The sequence below is a fragment of the Vitis riparia genome, chromosome 19 (assembly GCF_004353265.1).
Source record: "Vitis riparia cultivar Riparia Gloire de Montpellier isolate 1030 chromosome 19, EGFV_Vit.rip_1.0, whole genome shotgun sequence".
Classification (NCBI taxonomy): Eukaryota; Viridiplantae; Streptophyta; class Magnoliopsida; order Vitales; family Vitaceae; genus Vitis; species Vitis riparia.
Genome location: NC_048449.1, coordinates 11,485,916 through 11,501,420, shown reverse-complemented (window position 1 = coordinate 11,501,420; position 15,505 = coordinate 11,485,916). Strand labels below are relative to the sequence as shown.

The following is a 15,505-nucleotide window of genomic DNA, read 5'->3' as shown; positions in this document are numbered from 1 at the left end:
CAATTAACCCCAAAAGAGCAAAAGACTTTAAATTTTTAACAGTTAATCATTCATTGTCAAAGAATTCTTTTTAGTATTAAATTGAGAGACTTTGGCCTTAATTTGATTAGAAAAGTATATCTCCAGAGTTTGCCACCGTTGAGTTGAGGTTTTACAATTTACTATACGAGTGAGGATGCTTTTTGACATTGATGAGAGGCGCTATGAAATTAAAAGTTGATCTTGCTATCCCAATCAAGAAACTTGGGATTCACATTATCAATTTCTTCATCCCCTACTTCAAGGAACTTCAATGGTGGAGGTCTTATCCCAAAGACGAAATAATGAAGTTCGTAACTGTGAATTCTAGAAAGAACTTGCTTCCTCCATAACAAGAAACTGTTATTATCTAAACAAATAGAAATTGAGTGGTTGAATGTAACTAGAGCAAATCTTCAAGTTGCTCCAATGGTGGACATGGAGGAAGATACCATGTTAGATTAAAAAAGATCATAAAAAAAGAATATTTTGAGTAATTTTGATTTCATTGATTGATGAAAATGAGTTACATTAGGTCTTAAATAGTTGTTATATATTACAAAATGAACTTCTAAGAATTAAAAATTAACATTGGTTATTAGAAATAATAATTAATATATAAAATTCTTAGGAACGTCAAATTATAGTATTAGATAAATATCCAATAGTAATAGTTTCTTTTGACACAACACATTTGAGTGCTTCTTCAAGGTAAAGGAAATAAATACTTATTTTGTAAAATAAATTATTTCTTTTTTTTTTTTTTTTTTGTATACTATTTTGAATTATATAAAAGGTCATTTTTGTTACCCTACATGGATCAAAATATATTTTTTCATAAAAAAAAATATGTTAGATCATCTCTTATTAGTTATAATATAAAAATATGAAGATATTATGTTTTTTGAAAGCTTAAATAAATTGACACAAAATTGTTTGATCCTAGTCTTTTTAGCTCCAGTCAGAAAGAGAATTAGTATTGGCCTTTACATTCCTTTGATAGGAAATATAATAGAATTGAACCCCAAACTCTATGATTTGATTGAAGGTTATTAGTGGTAGAGTTTGGTTTCGAATACCTTAGAAAGGAATATTTGAAGCTACCCACTCATTTGTATGCCCTATCTAATTAGGCACCATTTGTTATTTGATAACCAAAGCAAAAATATTTTGAAATAATTTGATTTGATTTTATATGAAATTGTTATTATCATAAAGAATATTGATTGAAAATTGAATGTCTTACCATGTCCAAACTTCAAGGCTTTTAATGAAAATGTTTGTTAAATTATTTCTCCTTTTTTGTATTCATATTTGAAATTTTTCCACCCATGAAACTGTATCAATTTTTATTATTGGGCTTAGAGTTTATTCTCTTTTTTTTTACTATTTTTTAGTTACTCTTAGTTAGGAAAAGAGTGATTATTAGAATGGGAATGGTCCTCGGTTGAGATTCTGATTTAGATTTTGTTATTACGACATGTTTATATGCTAAAAAAGAATGACTATTAAGTTTGAAGTTGCTTTGGATGATAACACTAAGTGTTCAACGTCTGTAGATTTGATAGTTGTTTCAACCTTACTTTGGAGTTAAGTTTTGAGGAATGTAATGTGTTTTTACTTACTCTAGACATTCATTTGGTAACTAGTAACTTTCTAGTGATAAAAAACTTATTTGAGTCATTTGTACTTTTGCAGTGTAAAATAATTGTCATGCCTTTAGAATGAGTTTGAGGACTAGACATATCTAATTCTTCAAGAACAAATATAAGATTTGAAGAATATGAAGTTGTTTCGATCCAAGCTTGGTTGGAGGAAGGGTGTCGATTAGTTTTATGAACTTTCTATCCCATCAATATATTATTATTTTTTTAATGTAGTTGAAGGTCATTTTTTGAGAACATTTCTTGAATGGCCTTTGAAATACTTTTTCTACTTTCCCTTACCCTTCTAAGGACCCACATTTTTCACGTGCATTCCCACTCAACCGTGAGACTTGTTTTTATTCTAAAAAACTAATTTTTGAAAATGTTGAGGTTATCACTCATTTTTGTTTATTTTTTAAAAGGAAAACAAAATATGAAATAAAACCCTAAGAATGACTCCTTTTTTAAAGATAATCATATATGAGAATATCAAGTCTTAATCCGGGGGTTAGGTTACTTATCAAAATGGTACCATAAGATAGCACCCCCTCTAAGCTCTAAAAATGTCTGTACTAAGCAAGTGAAGGAAACTAAGATAATTAACTAATAGACCAACGGATAAGATATAGAAGCAAAAATATACAAGGAAATGGTAATGAAGAGAAAGAAATAAAGAACACACATAACACGACATACATATCAAAGGAATCGAATAAAGAAAGAATGAAGGAAGTGCACCTCAATAATGCCCAAAATAGGGCAACGTGCTCACATAAAGAAAATAGGGTTCGCTCACAATCAAAATAAGATATTTGATATCAAAACAAAAGCTACCTAACATATAAAATATATATAAAATCAAATCAAAGAGTCAAAGATGGCTAAACTAGGTTCACAATGGACTAATACGCACTAAGTATGGTGAGTGATCAAAAATGGATCACAAGTACACAATCACAAAATAAATCTAAATAAAATGGTAAGAAGGTGATCATGTTACAAAAGAAGGTCTGTCTAACATTTATAAGATGTCTATAATACAAATCAATGGTCAAAGAAGGTTATAAGTATGCAAAAGAAGTTTGAATGAGTAAGTTTATACAAGACCTATAGAAGTTGAACAGCAAGTAGGTACTTACAAAATAAATCCAAATAAAAGTTAGAGATGAGATAAATCAAAAAAAAAGTTTTGCAACAAGTTCAAAGTGTTTGGAATATAATAAAAAAAACCTCAAAATAGCTAATCATGCACCAATTACCCCAAATTTTACTAAACATTTTATTACTTAGAAACAAAGCAAAATAACACATCATGCAAAGATTGAATTATTTAACAAGCATAGAGGTGAGATATATGCATATATGTGGTTGATACAAAATTGGTCATCGATTATTAGTTAGAGAAAACGTTGCCAAAAAAATAGAGAAATCATTAATATATCGGTCACAAACCGATTTCCTGTCTATTTCTAGGCATTGCATGACACACACACATGAAGGAAGAAAGTGAGCAATAAATCGCCAAAAAATCATTGATTTTTTCAATATGTCAGTGATACATTATCAATAAAATCATGGATAAATCAACCATTTATCTTTGATTTTTCAATAATTTTTCAAAAAAAAAAACCAATTTTTTAAATATTTATTTGTGTTTTTTAAAATTATTTTTTTTTTCTAATTTATCTTTAAATTTATATTACCCTTTTATTTCCTTTTATTTTTAATTATTTTTTCATAATTATCTTATTAATCCTATTTTAAAAAATTACTATCACTTCACTTTAATTTTTTTTATATTTATCCTTCTAATTTTATTTAATTTTAAATGTTTTTGTTTTAAAATATTAAAAATATCAATTTATTTAAAATTTTCTAAAATATAAAACAAAAATAATGAAATTCTAATATTGTATAATTAAAATTAATTTCATAACACAAATTATTAACATAATTTTTAATAATTTTAATTATTTAAATAAATTAATGTTAATAGCAAAAAGTTGTCACCACAAATTTGTAAAAAAAATTAGAAATTAAATCTTAAATAAAATATTTTATATAAATCGATTTAATTTTTTATTTAAAATGTAATAAAAAATGTTTTAATAAAAATATTTTAAAATTTCTAAAATAAATGAATATAAATATATTAAAGGAATTGAAGCTAATTTTTTCTAAATAAAAAATAAAAAATTGATAAACATTATTCTTGATCATACCTATGTCAATTACATTTACAAAATAACTTTAACATGTATATTCTTGCTTATTTGATCATTTTTTGAAATTTTTCTAAACATTTTCATGAATTTTAAATAATTTCCGTCCACCAACATTTTTGTCAAAATATCCACCTATATTTTACCAATATTTATGATATATCCGTAAAATCCAAATATCAATACTTCCATGTTTAGCGATATTTTCATCATTGCATACACCAATTATCCCAATTCTAAAGAACAATCCACAATAGCAAATTCAGATCAACATAGCAAGTACAAAAGGATGGAATTAATTCTCAAGCTTAAAAAATGATTTTTGGGTGAAACTAAAGCCCAAAACCTTATTTAAAAATCCATAATATATGAAAGATATAAAAAAGTAATTCAAAACCAACAAGTTAGGACTTATTTACAAAAACATTTCAAAGGTCTAAAACAAGGCAAAATTTAGACATTAGGAAAAACTGATTTATTTAATTAGCTTAAAGAATAATTTTTTTTGTAAAAATAAAATTATTTGATGTATTTAAGAAGTCTAAAACATCATCTAAACCTCAAGAATATTTTAGGACAAGCCAAAAAGTCCAAATTTATAAAAACACTTTGGGTGTCAAAAAACAAGGCAACAAGTGGGTGAATTTTGAAAATCAAAGAATTAAGATTTAGTCCATACCCCAACCCTTTAATGATCATGGAAAGAAACTCATCGGGCCTAGAAATAATCTCATTAAATTAAGATTTACAAGATTAATCCTTGTTTCAAAAAAATCAAGAAAATTTGAAAATCATAAAGTTTGAAATGTGGGTGATGTAGGCTAAATGAATGAGCCATGGATCAATCCACAGGGCATTCACTCCTCAACTCTCAAATAAGTATGGATTTGAGCACATAAGAGGCATGAAGGGCCCAGGCCAAAAGAACACTCATGTTTGAAAAAAGGGCTTGAAATGCACAAAGAAACATCTATGGATTAGAATATTCTGATGTGAAATCAAGCATAATATGGCAACCATAAATGACCATAAAATAACCATAATCTCAAACCCCAGTTGACCATGAAAAGGGATCAAAAGGGCTAAGAATGATCCAATAAAAATCAATTTGGAAAAGGTTTTTAAAAATCATAAAAACAAAGATCAACCATCAAGTTATCAAGCATAAAGGTAAGATCAAAACCTATGGTGAGAGGCTTTATCCTTGGCCACAAAAATGGCCATTAAAGGATGCATGAAAATTAGCCAAAGATGGTTTGAAAAAGAATCTTACAATCAGATTTGAAAGAAACTCCAAAGAGGCAAAAGGAGACTTTAAAGAGCCTTTTCTATGGAAAATTTATTTGGCAAAAAACACAAACAATTTGTAGCTCTCAAAATTCATTTTAAAACTAGTTAAAAAGGCTTCCAAAATCCATTAAAAATAAAGGGAAAAATTAAATCCTAAAAGAGAAATCATAAGGAAAACAAGGATTTTAAAACTCAAGTAAGTCACATATCATTATTTGATTAATAGGCTTGAAGAAGTGTAAAGAAACCAAAATCAAAGCAAAATAAAGTCTCAAAAGCACTGTACAACAAATTAAACCAAAGATTAAGCAATCAATATGAATCAAAGGAAGAAAAGAAGACGAACAATCGTAAATCATGAATAAATAACCAACAATCAAATGTGTGGCCTCTAATATCCACACTCAACATCTTAATGAACTCAAGAATCAAGAGAAGATGGAGATGAAATGAAAAAAAAAAATGAAATCAAAGAGACCTTCCAAGAGCTCTCCTCAAAAGTATGACACTTTCCTTATAGAAATCTCCAAACCTTTCTTCAAATCAAACCTTCATTCAATTAAAAACTTCTCTCTCTCTCTCTCTCTCTCTCTCTCTCTCTCTCTCTCTCTCTCTCTCTCTCTCTCTCTCTCTCTCTCTCTCTCTCTCTTTCTATCTATCTATCTATCTCTCTTTATTAAAATTGGTAGAGTTTCCCCTCTAAAAATACACAGAGAATCCTCCGTGATCCAAGCTCCCAAGGCTCCTCTTTATAGGGCAAGTAATGGTGGAAATTTAGACACTTATCCTCATCTCATTCAAATCTCAATTCTCTTTAAAAACTCTCTTAAACTAAACCCAAACCTAAAGAAACAATAACCAAGGGTTAAGCTCTTAGAAATCTCCCAAAAACACCCCTAGGAACCCCATAAAAAAGAACAAAAAAATTCTCACAAAAATGTCGAAATGGGTAAGAAAAAGGCAAAACTTGATCAATCGGTTGAGGGGCAGCTAAACTTCCAACCAAGAATGAAAATATCGGTAATTATGGATATATAAGTACTTCAATTTTACGGATATATCAGCAGATATTTTGGAAAAAAATTTAGTAGGCCTAAAATTGATCAAAACTCATGTAAATGTAAGAAAAATCTAATAGAAATGTAATTAGAAGTATAATAAACATTTTAAAATTATTTTGTTAAATAATTCGATATATGTATAATATGATTTGCAATATTAAATTTAATTATATCGTACTAGTCAATTAGAAATGTGAATTTTGTAAGTGTACATTCATTATAAAGCTACATGAAAATGACAAGGAATAAAGTCTTATTATGTCATCATCACAAAAATGACAAACAACCCACCCCTACCACTTGAAGGATCACTTCATCGAATGAGTGTATCAAAATTTAACTTTAACATACTGATTCAAGTTATGTTTAGATGCAATTCTAAGAAATTCTTATAAATTTAATTAGAGTTTTTATACTAATTTAGTTAACTTTATTCAAGCTTATAAATTTTTAAAAAGATTAATATAAAAATTTTTAAAAATGCTACTTCCAATAAAAAATTTATTTTATCTTATATAAGAAATATTTTTATGTTTAATAAAAAAAAATTACTAATATTACTTTTTAAAAATTATGAACTTCAACTTCATGTATGGAGTAAAATAAAAAATAATGAATGATCTCAAACCAACCCTTAATTTAACTTACTAAAAATTTAATTGCACAATTTTAGCTAAAGTAATAAAAATGAAAAAAGAACAATAGAGTTTCACTCGTTCTCATATCAATCAACATGGTAAGACCAATCCTTGGAAGGAAAAATGAAATAAATATGGGAAAGAATAATAAATTACGAATGGTTCAAAATTACTACAATAAGCAAGAAATGATAAAATAAGGTAGTTGTAAATTTCCAAAAAATGAGATTTGTGTTTGACCTTTTATAATTAAGAGTCTATTTAAGATAAATTTATAATTTTACCTTTAATTAAAAGATAGAATTGAATTCAAAATCATTTTTTTATTTTAAAAAAAAATCCTTTTAAAGTTTCCCCTTCATGCTGCGATTTTTTCCAAAAATCAGTGATTTATCACTGAAATTTCACCGAATGTGGATGAAATTGGTGAAGAATGAGCTATTCATAGGAGAAAATAAAATTTGGGTCAAAATAATTGTTGGAATCTCATTTTTCTAGGCAAATCTGACCATTGGATCATCATATAGCCATTGGAATACCCTCACAACCATTGGATCACCATATAGCCATTGGAATACCCTCACAACCATTGGATCACATCTAGATTCAATTTGGGTCATCGAATGGATAGGAATTTAACTATTGGAAGGTTGGGCATGGTTTGGAACGTCAAATCAATGTGAGCGTGATCTAGGCCATCAGATCACGCTCAAATAAGCACATAGCAAATTTTCCATAAAATCGATGATTTATCGGCGAAATATTGACACTTTTTTTTTACGCTACCACCAATTAATTGAAAATATCGGTGATTTATCACCTCCAATTGATATATTGGCGATATTTTGGCAATTTTTGGTGAAATTTCTCCCCTCTAATATATCACTGGAAAATTTCGTGTCGAAGCTTCCCGATACATGATATATAACCAATATATCCTATTATTTTCGTCCCTAGGACAAGCTAAAATAGGCCAAAAAGAGTTTTGGATTGTCAAAAAGTACCTAAATGAGTTCTAATCATGTTAAAACTTTGGGAACACCTAGGGTACCTCTAAAGTCACAATATGGATCCAAAAAATCCCTCCAAAAGGTCTCCAAAATTGGCCTAAGAGTCAATGCCAAAGCTCAATAATATGTGAGTCACTAAGGAGCGCAATGAACAGCTAAGCAAAAGGGGATCTCACTCACACACTACACGAAAACGCAAGGCAAAAGGGACTAGGTATAATGAATAACATGTGCTATGAGAACAAAATGGAGGGTCTACACCTTCACAAAATTTATCATAATAAAGAACCTCTCTATCACGAACTTAAGCTTTTCCTAAGCTCATGTGCGGCACTTAGACAACTTAAGCCACTTGACGTTGCTAAGTAAGCCTTTTCCACATACTTAGATTTCTATGTTGAGTTATGCTCACAACTTGGAACTTAAAAACACTAAAGGAAGCAACACTTAAGAGAGTTTTTGGAAGAATGGAACTTGTTTTTCACTACAATGCTTTACAAGGATAGATTACTCTCAAGTGCTTGGTGCTTGGCCAAATGAGGTCAATCTCTATCTATAGGCACCCAAGAAATTCTCTAGAACCCACAAAGGTTCCTTACATCTCTGGAATTCTCTAGAATTACCTACACACTTTCTATGTACAAAGTATGCACAAGATGACTCTTGAAACTCTCTAGATATCTCCACATACTTCCCTTGTCTTCCATCATTGTGTAGAGATGTGTCTCTTATCTTCCATCCTTGTGTAGAGATTTGTGGATATCTCTACTTTTCTCTATTATCTTCCACACTCCTCCACTAGTATAGATGACTCCAAGAGGTTCTAAAAGTTTCATGTTCTCCTTTAAAAGCTCAAGGGAGGGTCATTAATTTGACTAGGTTGTGACATTATGCTCCTTATCACTTTTAGCCCACCTTATTTGGTAATTTTCTCTTTATTTTATACATGCATTCAAATAGAAAAGAAAATTCTTGAGAAAACACCCTATTTTTGGTCAAGATATATTTTAGGCCACATCTTCAAACCCTTTCCATGCTATTTCTCCGGTGCTAATATTTGTTGAAAAAAATGGCAATACTTTACCCATATTTTTAGAATTTTTCTTAACCCCCTGCTTTGTCCACCGAAATGTTCAATTACCCAAAATTTTAGTGAAACTAACATATTTTTTAAAACCAAGTCTCACAATAAAAGCACATCAAATTCGTCTAAAAAGTACACATTTTATTGTATGAACAATGGAGTGGGATGTGAACTCATAGCATTCACATTACCAGTCTCAAACTTGACAAGGCATGCACAAAACTCCCTTCTAGAACTATATATAGAGTGGAATATGAACTCAAAGCCTTTTTTACATCTATTTCAAAGCTTAAAGGGATACATGTCATTACCTCAAGGGACAATTAATGGGAGTAATATATGAAGTTAATGTCGCATAATAACAGTCCCAATAGTGAAGAAACAACCCTCCTAACATTTATGTTGTGGCATATATAGCCTTGAAAAATGCTTTACACCTGTCTTTTCACTTCTTTAAACAAAAAATTGATGGTAGATTTCCCTTTTTCTTTTTGTTTTAAGAAATAGACTGATTTTCTTGAGCAATGTAGATCTTATTTAATGAGGAAAATTATCTTTATTTTCATCATACATAGCGCAAGTAACAATTGATATATAATTGATAATATCATTTCCCTCTTTTCTCATTGCCCTCCAAATATTTGGAGTCATTGTACACTCTAGCTGCGTCGTTTTCTGTCCCTTTTTTACGTGAACCCTCAAACTGAGGGTCATTCCAGTTTTCGCAAAGATCGTATATTCCAAATCTACGATCCAGCAAACAAGGACCAACTGGTCCGACCATCCACCAGCACTTGCTATCACATCGGCTCGTATTCCTCTTCTCAACGTATATATTAAACCAATGGGATTCTCCTCCCCACCAGAACTTGCAGAAGTATAAGGTAGTCCCCCAAAAGTTTGGTCGAAAACGGAATTCAAAGAATTGATCTGGGGCCAGGACATGAGTGCCAAGGTCATCATCATTGGATTGACAGTGGAGATTAAGATCTAAGCCACTGCCCAAGTCATTGGTAATCCTTAGATCCACTTTCTTTTCTACAACCCAAGGACCTCCATCACACAAACGAACAAGAAACACAAGCAGCACAAATGAAAACAAATATCTACTGAATGGAAGAAACATGTTTGTAATCTCTGTTTTGGGAATGAATTGATGTTTGGTTTCTTTCATTTTTATATTAAAGCCTTTGTGCTTCGCATGCTCCTTGACAACTAATAGCTTACATGGCTATATCTGGAGCAATAAAGAGCTTGATGATAAGTTTTTCTTGATAAACTTGCCAATTAAATGAAGCTTCCAAATCACATTTAATATGCTAGATGAATCATTTATTATGTTATGTAAGTTAACAGAAATAAATTGTAATACTAACTCATTGGATAGAGTAAATTGCTCTTCGGTTTTATGATCAAGAAAGGGGATCATATAATGAAAAGATTTCTGTGATATTGGTGATTTTTTAACACGTATACTTGTTATTTTTCTGACCCAGAAAGGGAACCAGTTATGGATTGTTCACTATTCATATGTTTCCTCAGATAGGCATCAATCTTTGCTTTTATTTTGACTATACTACATAAAATAAAATAAAATAAAAAATAGTGAATTGAGTGGTCAAGGGAATTGTTACTAGCCCATTTTGATTTTATTTATTTATTGAAAAACAACTATGTGATTCTTTATTTTTAAATTTTTTTTTTTTTTTTTTTTTTTTTTGATTTGTAGTCAACACTTCGAAATTTTGAAAACACCTCATAATTTTTATTATTGCATTTGTTTGTCCTTTTCTCTTGCTTTATTTCCTGCATTAATTGTCATTTTCTATCTTCTTTTTCTTTTTCTTTTTTCTTTTTCTTTTTTCTTTTGCTTTTGTTTTTATTTACTACATTAATTGTCATTTTCTAGCCTCAATTTTGCCTGTGTCTAATTTACTCTATTATGGCTTATTGTATTATTATTGTTAGGGTTATTTGATTAAAGGGTCTTTAAAAACCCAATTTTTGAAATCTAACATCCCACCCTTTTTTGGTCTCATTCGGACAAAAATGCCCTCATTATTTTCTTGTAAAAATAACTCTCTTTTAAAACCTATATATAAATACTTGAAATGGCAAAAGGCATTTATATCAAAAATGAGTTTTTTTTCAAGAAAAAACATAGAAATGGTTAGATTCAAAATTTAGGGATTATTTCATCCATTTTAACCAAATATTTTTTATTATTATCGGTACTACTATTAAATATTAGTATTGTTACTAATATTAGTTATTATTCATAATATTAGTATCATATATTATTAATATTATTAATAGAACTAATGTATTCTTATTAATATTATACTTGTTATTATGATTATTATTATTATTTACATTATTATTCATATTATTAATATTATTATTAATTTATACTTTTATTATTATGATATCATTTATTGCAAACCAACCTTATGATATATGTATATAAGACTTGTGGGTTTTATTACAAAATCATTTATGATAGTAATTCACTAAATTGTTACAAAAGTCAAGATATAGATATGACACAAATTTATATTAATCTTACAACGTATACAATTAGAAGAAGATAGTAAACTATAGACAATATTTTCATGTTCTTGGAATGTAATTTGCCAAAATCTATTTTTACAATCTAGCGGAGAAAAGTATTTATAACCTTAGAGTAAAATTAACTAAAGAATCTTTATTTGAAATCCTATGGGCATCAACAGGTACATTATCATTTCAATGATACACATCTCTATACACCTACCTATTTTAAAACATCTACCTATCCTAGCTAGTACCTAACCCTATTCCGTACCCAATTTTTTTCTCTCTTTCATTTTCTTCCTTTCTCCTTCATCTTCTCCCTCAATTTTTTTTTTCATTGGCAACCTGGTTTCTATTTTCTTTATTTTAAGATAAGTTGGTCAATTTAGCTTTGTAGCAAGTTTTTCATTTTTAAAAATGGTTTTTAGAAATAGTAAAAAGAAAATCCAATTGTAAAATAAAGTAATTGAGCATTTAATAAAATATGATTTAAAAGGTGATAGTTTTTAAAAAGTAATATTTAAGTATTTATATTATGAGATTTGTGTTCAATGAAATCAACTTTTATGAATAAATTGTTCTATGATTTAACAATCAATTATTAATATCAATGTTTTTAAAATTAGACTAGCTATTGAATTGAAAAAGTTATTAATTTATGTGTAGAACCCCTCAAATAGAAGGGTTTTATTTTATTTTATTCCTGGCCACCCAGAGAAGGAGCCGTTCTTGGGCAGCCAAATAGGACTCTGATAGGTGAGCTGTTCTGGGCGGCCATAGGATTGATAGGTGGGTTGTTCTGGGTGGCCGTAGGACCAAGGTGTGAGTTGTTTCTGGGCTTCAGAGGGGACGAGAAAAAGGGAGGTAAGGAGTTGAGCTTGTGGGGAGACAGAGCAAGGGGCGGAGATTTTTGTTTTTTTTTTTAGCTAAAACAAAGAGCAGCTTGAAGCTCAAGGTTTCTAGCTGAAGAGGATTGCTTTTCGTTGGTTGACGACCTCATTTCAGTACTTGTCTTGAACTTTCCCTTTGTACCATTGGTTTTTTGAACGCATTGAATCAAGCATGAAATATGTTTCCATTCAAGGGTGCATTTATTTGTTTATCTTTTTTTTTTTATCATATTCTGTTTTGGTTTGGTTGTTTTTCCATAGTTGTGTTTGTTTCAAATTGCTCTGTTTTGCTTCCCGAGTGTGCTCCCTTGTATTTATGAATAAATAAGGCATGAAGTTGTGGGTGTATGGGCTGGTCAGTGATGCCTAGAGAGTGTTTGAAGCTAGCCCAATTGAGTGCTTTTCGAATCTGTTTTTGTGGAATTCAATTTTGAGGTCTAATGGCTTATGGGTATTGTGAAGAAGCCCTTGAAATTTGTTGCAAAATGCGAAAGCTAGGGGTTTCAGCTGATGGGTTTGCTTTTCCTTTGGTTATAAGGGTTTGCGCTTTGATGGGTAGTTGCAAATTGTGCAAGAGCGTTCATGAACATGTTGTGGAAATGAGGTTTCAGTGGAATCTTCATGTGGGGAATGAATTGATGGGAATGTATGGGAAGATTGGGAGAATGGACAGCGCGCACAAAATGTTTAATAGAATGGCTGTTAGGAGTTGTGTTTCTTGGAATACTATGATTTTGGGTTATGCACTTAATTATGATTGTCATGGTGCTTCAAAAATGTTTCAGATGATGGGGTTTTATTGAAGGCTACCTGACATATTCCTTGCCTTTGTTTGCTTGGGACAAACCCCAATGGGCCAAGTATTCCCTCCCCCCCCTCCTTAATTCTCTTTTTAATGTAATGTTAAAAATTCTATCCTCAATTAACCTTCCAAAATTCACGTTTATTTTAATTTCTAATTTCCAAAATACTAATTTTCACATTTATTTATTTTAATCCTTATTATTTTCATTATTATTATTACTTTATTTATTTATATATTTATTTTAAAATTCCATCTTTAAATAATTCTTCAAAATTCATATTTCCAAGTTTAATTCCCAATTTTTGAAATTCAAAATTTTCAATTTCCAAATTTAATTTTCAATTTCCAAAATTCCAATTTTCACATTTATTTATTTAATCATTATTATTTTCATTATTATTATTATTTTATATATTTATTTTAAAATTCAATCTTTAAATAATTCTTCAAAATTCATATTTCCAAATTTAATTCCCAATTTCCGAAATTCAAAATTTTCAATTTCCAAATTTAATTTTCAATTTCCAAAATTCCAATTTTCACATTTATTTATTTAATCATTATTATTTTCGTTATTGTTATTATTTTATTTATTTATTTTTAAAATTTCCATATTTAAATAATTCTTCAAAATTCTTATTTCCAAATTAAGTTCTCAATTTCCGAAATTCCAATTTTTCAATTTTCGAATTTAATTTTCAATTTCCAAAATTCCAATTTTCACATTTATTTATTTAATTATTATTGTTTTCGCTATTATTATTATTCTATTTATTTATTTATTTTTAAAATATCATCTTTAAATAATTCTTTAAAATTTAACTTCCAACTTCCAATTTTCACATTTATTTAATTAATCATTATTATTTTTGTTATTATTATTATTCTACTTATTTATTTATTTATTTATTTATTTTTAAAATTTTATCTTTAAATAATTCTTTAAATTTCGGTTTCCAAATTTAATTTCCAATTTTCAAAATTTCAATTTTCACATTTATTTAGTTAATCATTATTATTTTCATTATTATTATTACTCTATTTATTTATTTATTTTTAAAATTCCATCTTTAAATAATCCTTTAAAATTTCGGTTTCCAAATTTAATTTCCAATTTCCAGAATTCCAATTTTCACATTTATTTATTTAATCATTATTATTTTCATTGTTATTATTATTCTATTTATTTATTTATTTTTAAATTTTCATCTTTAAATAATTCTTCAAAATTCCAATTTCCTAATTTAACTTCCAATTTCCTAAAATTTTAATTTTCACGTTTATTTATTTGATCATTATTAGTTTCTTTATTATTTTATTTATTTATTTATTTATTTTGAAATTCCATCTTTAAATAATTCTTCAAAATTCTGATTCCCAAATTTGATTATCAATTTCCAAAATTCCAATTTTTTCATTTATTCATTTAATCATTATTATATTTGTTATTATTATTATTCTATTTTATTTGTTTATTTATTTATTTATTTTTAAAAATTCCATCTCTAAATAATTCTTCAAAATTCCGATTTCCAAATTTAATTCCCAATTTCCGAAATTCCAAATTTCCAATTTCCAATTTCCAAAATTCAAATTTTCACATTTATTTATTAATTTATTTATTATTATTATTATTATTTTATTTATTTTTTTAAAATTTCATCTTCAAATAATTTCCAAGATTCCAATTTTCATATTTTAATTTTCATAGTTTTAATTCTCAAATAATTTTCAAAATTCTAATTTCTTTCAATTTAATTTCCAAAGTTCCAATCCCTTAATTTAATTTTCAAAACTCTAATTCTCAAATAATTTTAAAAGTTCCAATTTCTTCCAAATTTAATTTTCAAAATTCCAATTCTTAAATTTAATTCCCAAGACTCCAATTTTTAAATAAATTTCAAAAATCCAATTTTCTCTGGAACAATTTTAATTCCACTTTGGTTTCCAAATAATTTTCTTTTTCTCTTGATTTTACATAAGCAATAATGAATTTTTCATAATTTCGAAATAATGAAATTTGTGAGAGCAATTCATATAAAATAAATTGGGTTTTGGTAGGGGCCCTACATATGAGTTTTTTCTTGTCGATTATTATATTTAATGAATGTTGCTTGATCTTAGTCTTGCTCTTTGATATGCATGTGATGATTTTATACTTGAGCTAACTTTGTTTCCATGATAGCGCATTATTATTTGTTGCCAAGGCACGCTCCCACTCCCACTTTGCTTACTTTTACGTGTGTTTCGTTTTATTATTTGATCATTTTATTGGTATCCATTGATTT

General features: G+C 28.2%; 1 protein-coding gene across 1 annotated transcript; it reads right to left on the bottom strand.

Annotated features, from left to right (window-relative positions):
* Positions 1 to 9,576: 9,576 nt before the first annotated feature.
* LOC117908193 (S-protein homolog 20-like) lies at positions 9,577 to 10,095 on the bottom strand. The gene has a single exon (XM_034821841.1). The coding sequence runs from the start codon at positions 10,093 to 10,095 to the stop codon at positions 9,577 to 9,579; it is 519 nt and encodes a 172-aa protein (XP_034677732.1).
* Between the last annotated feature and the right edge of the window lie 5,410 nt (positions 10,096 to 15,505).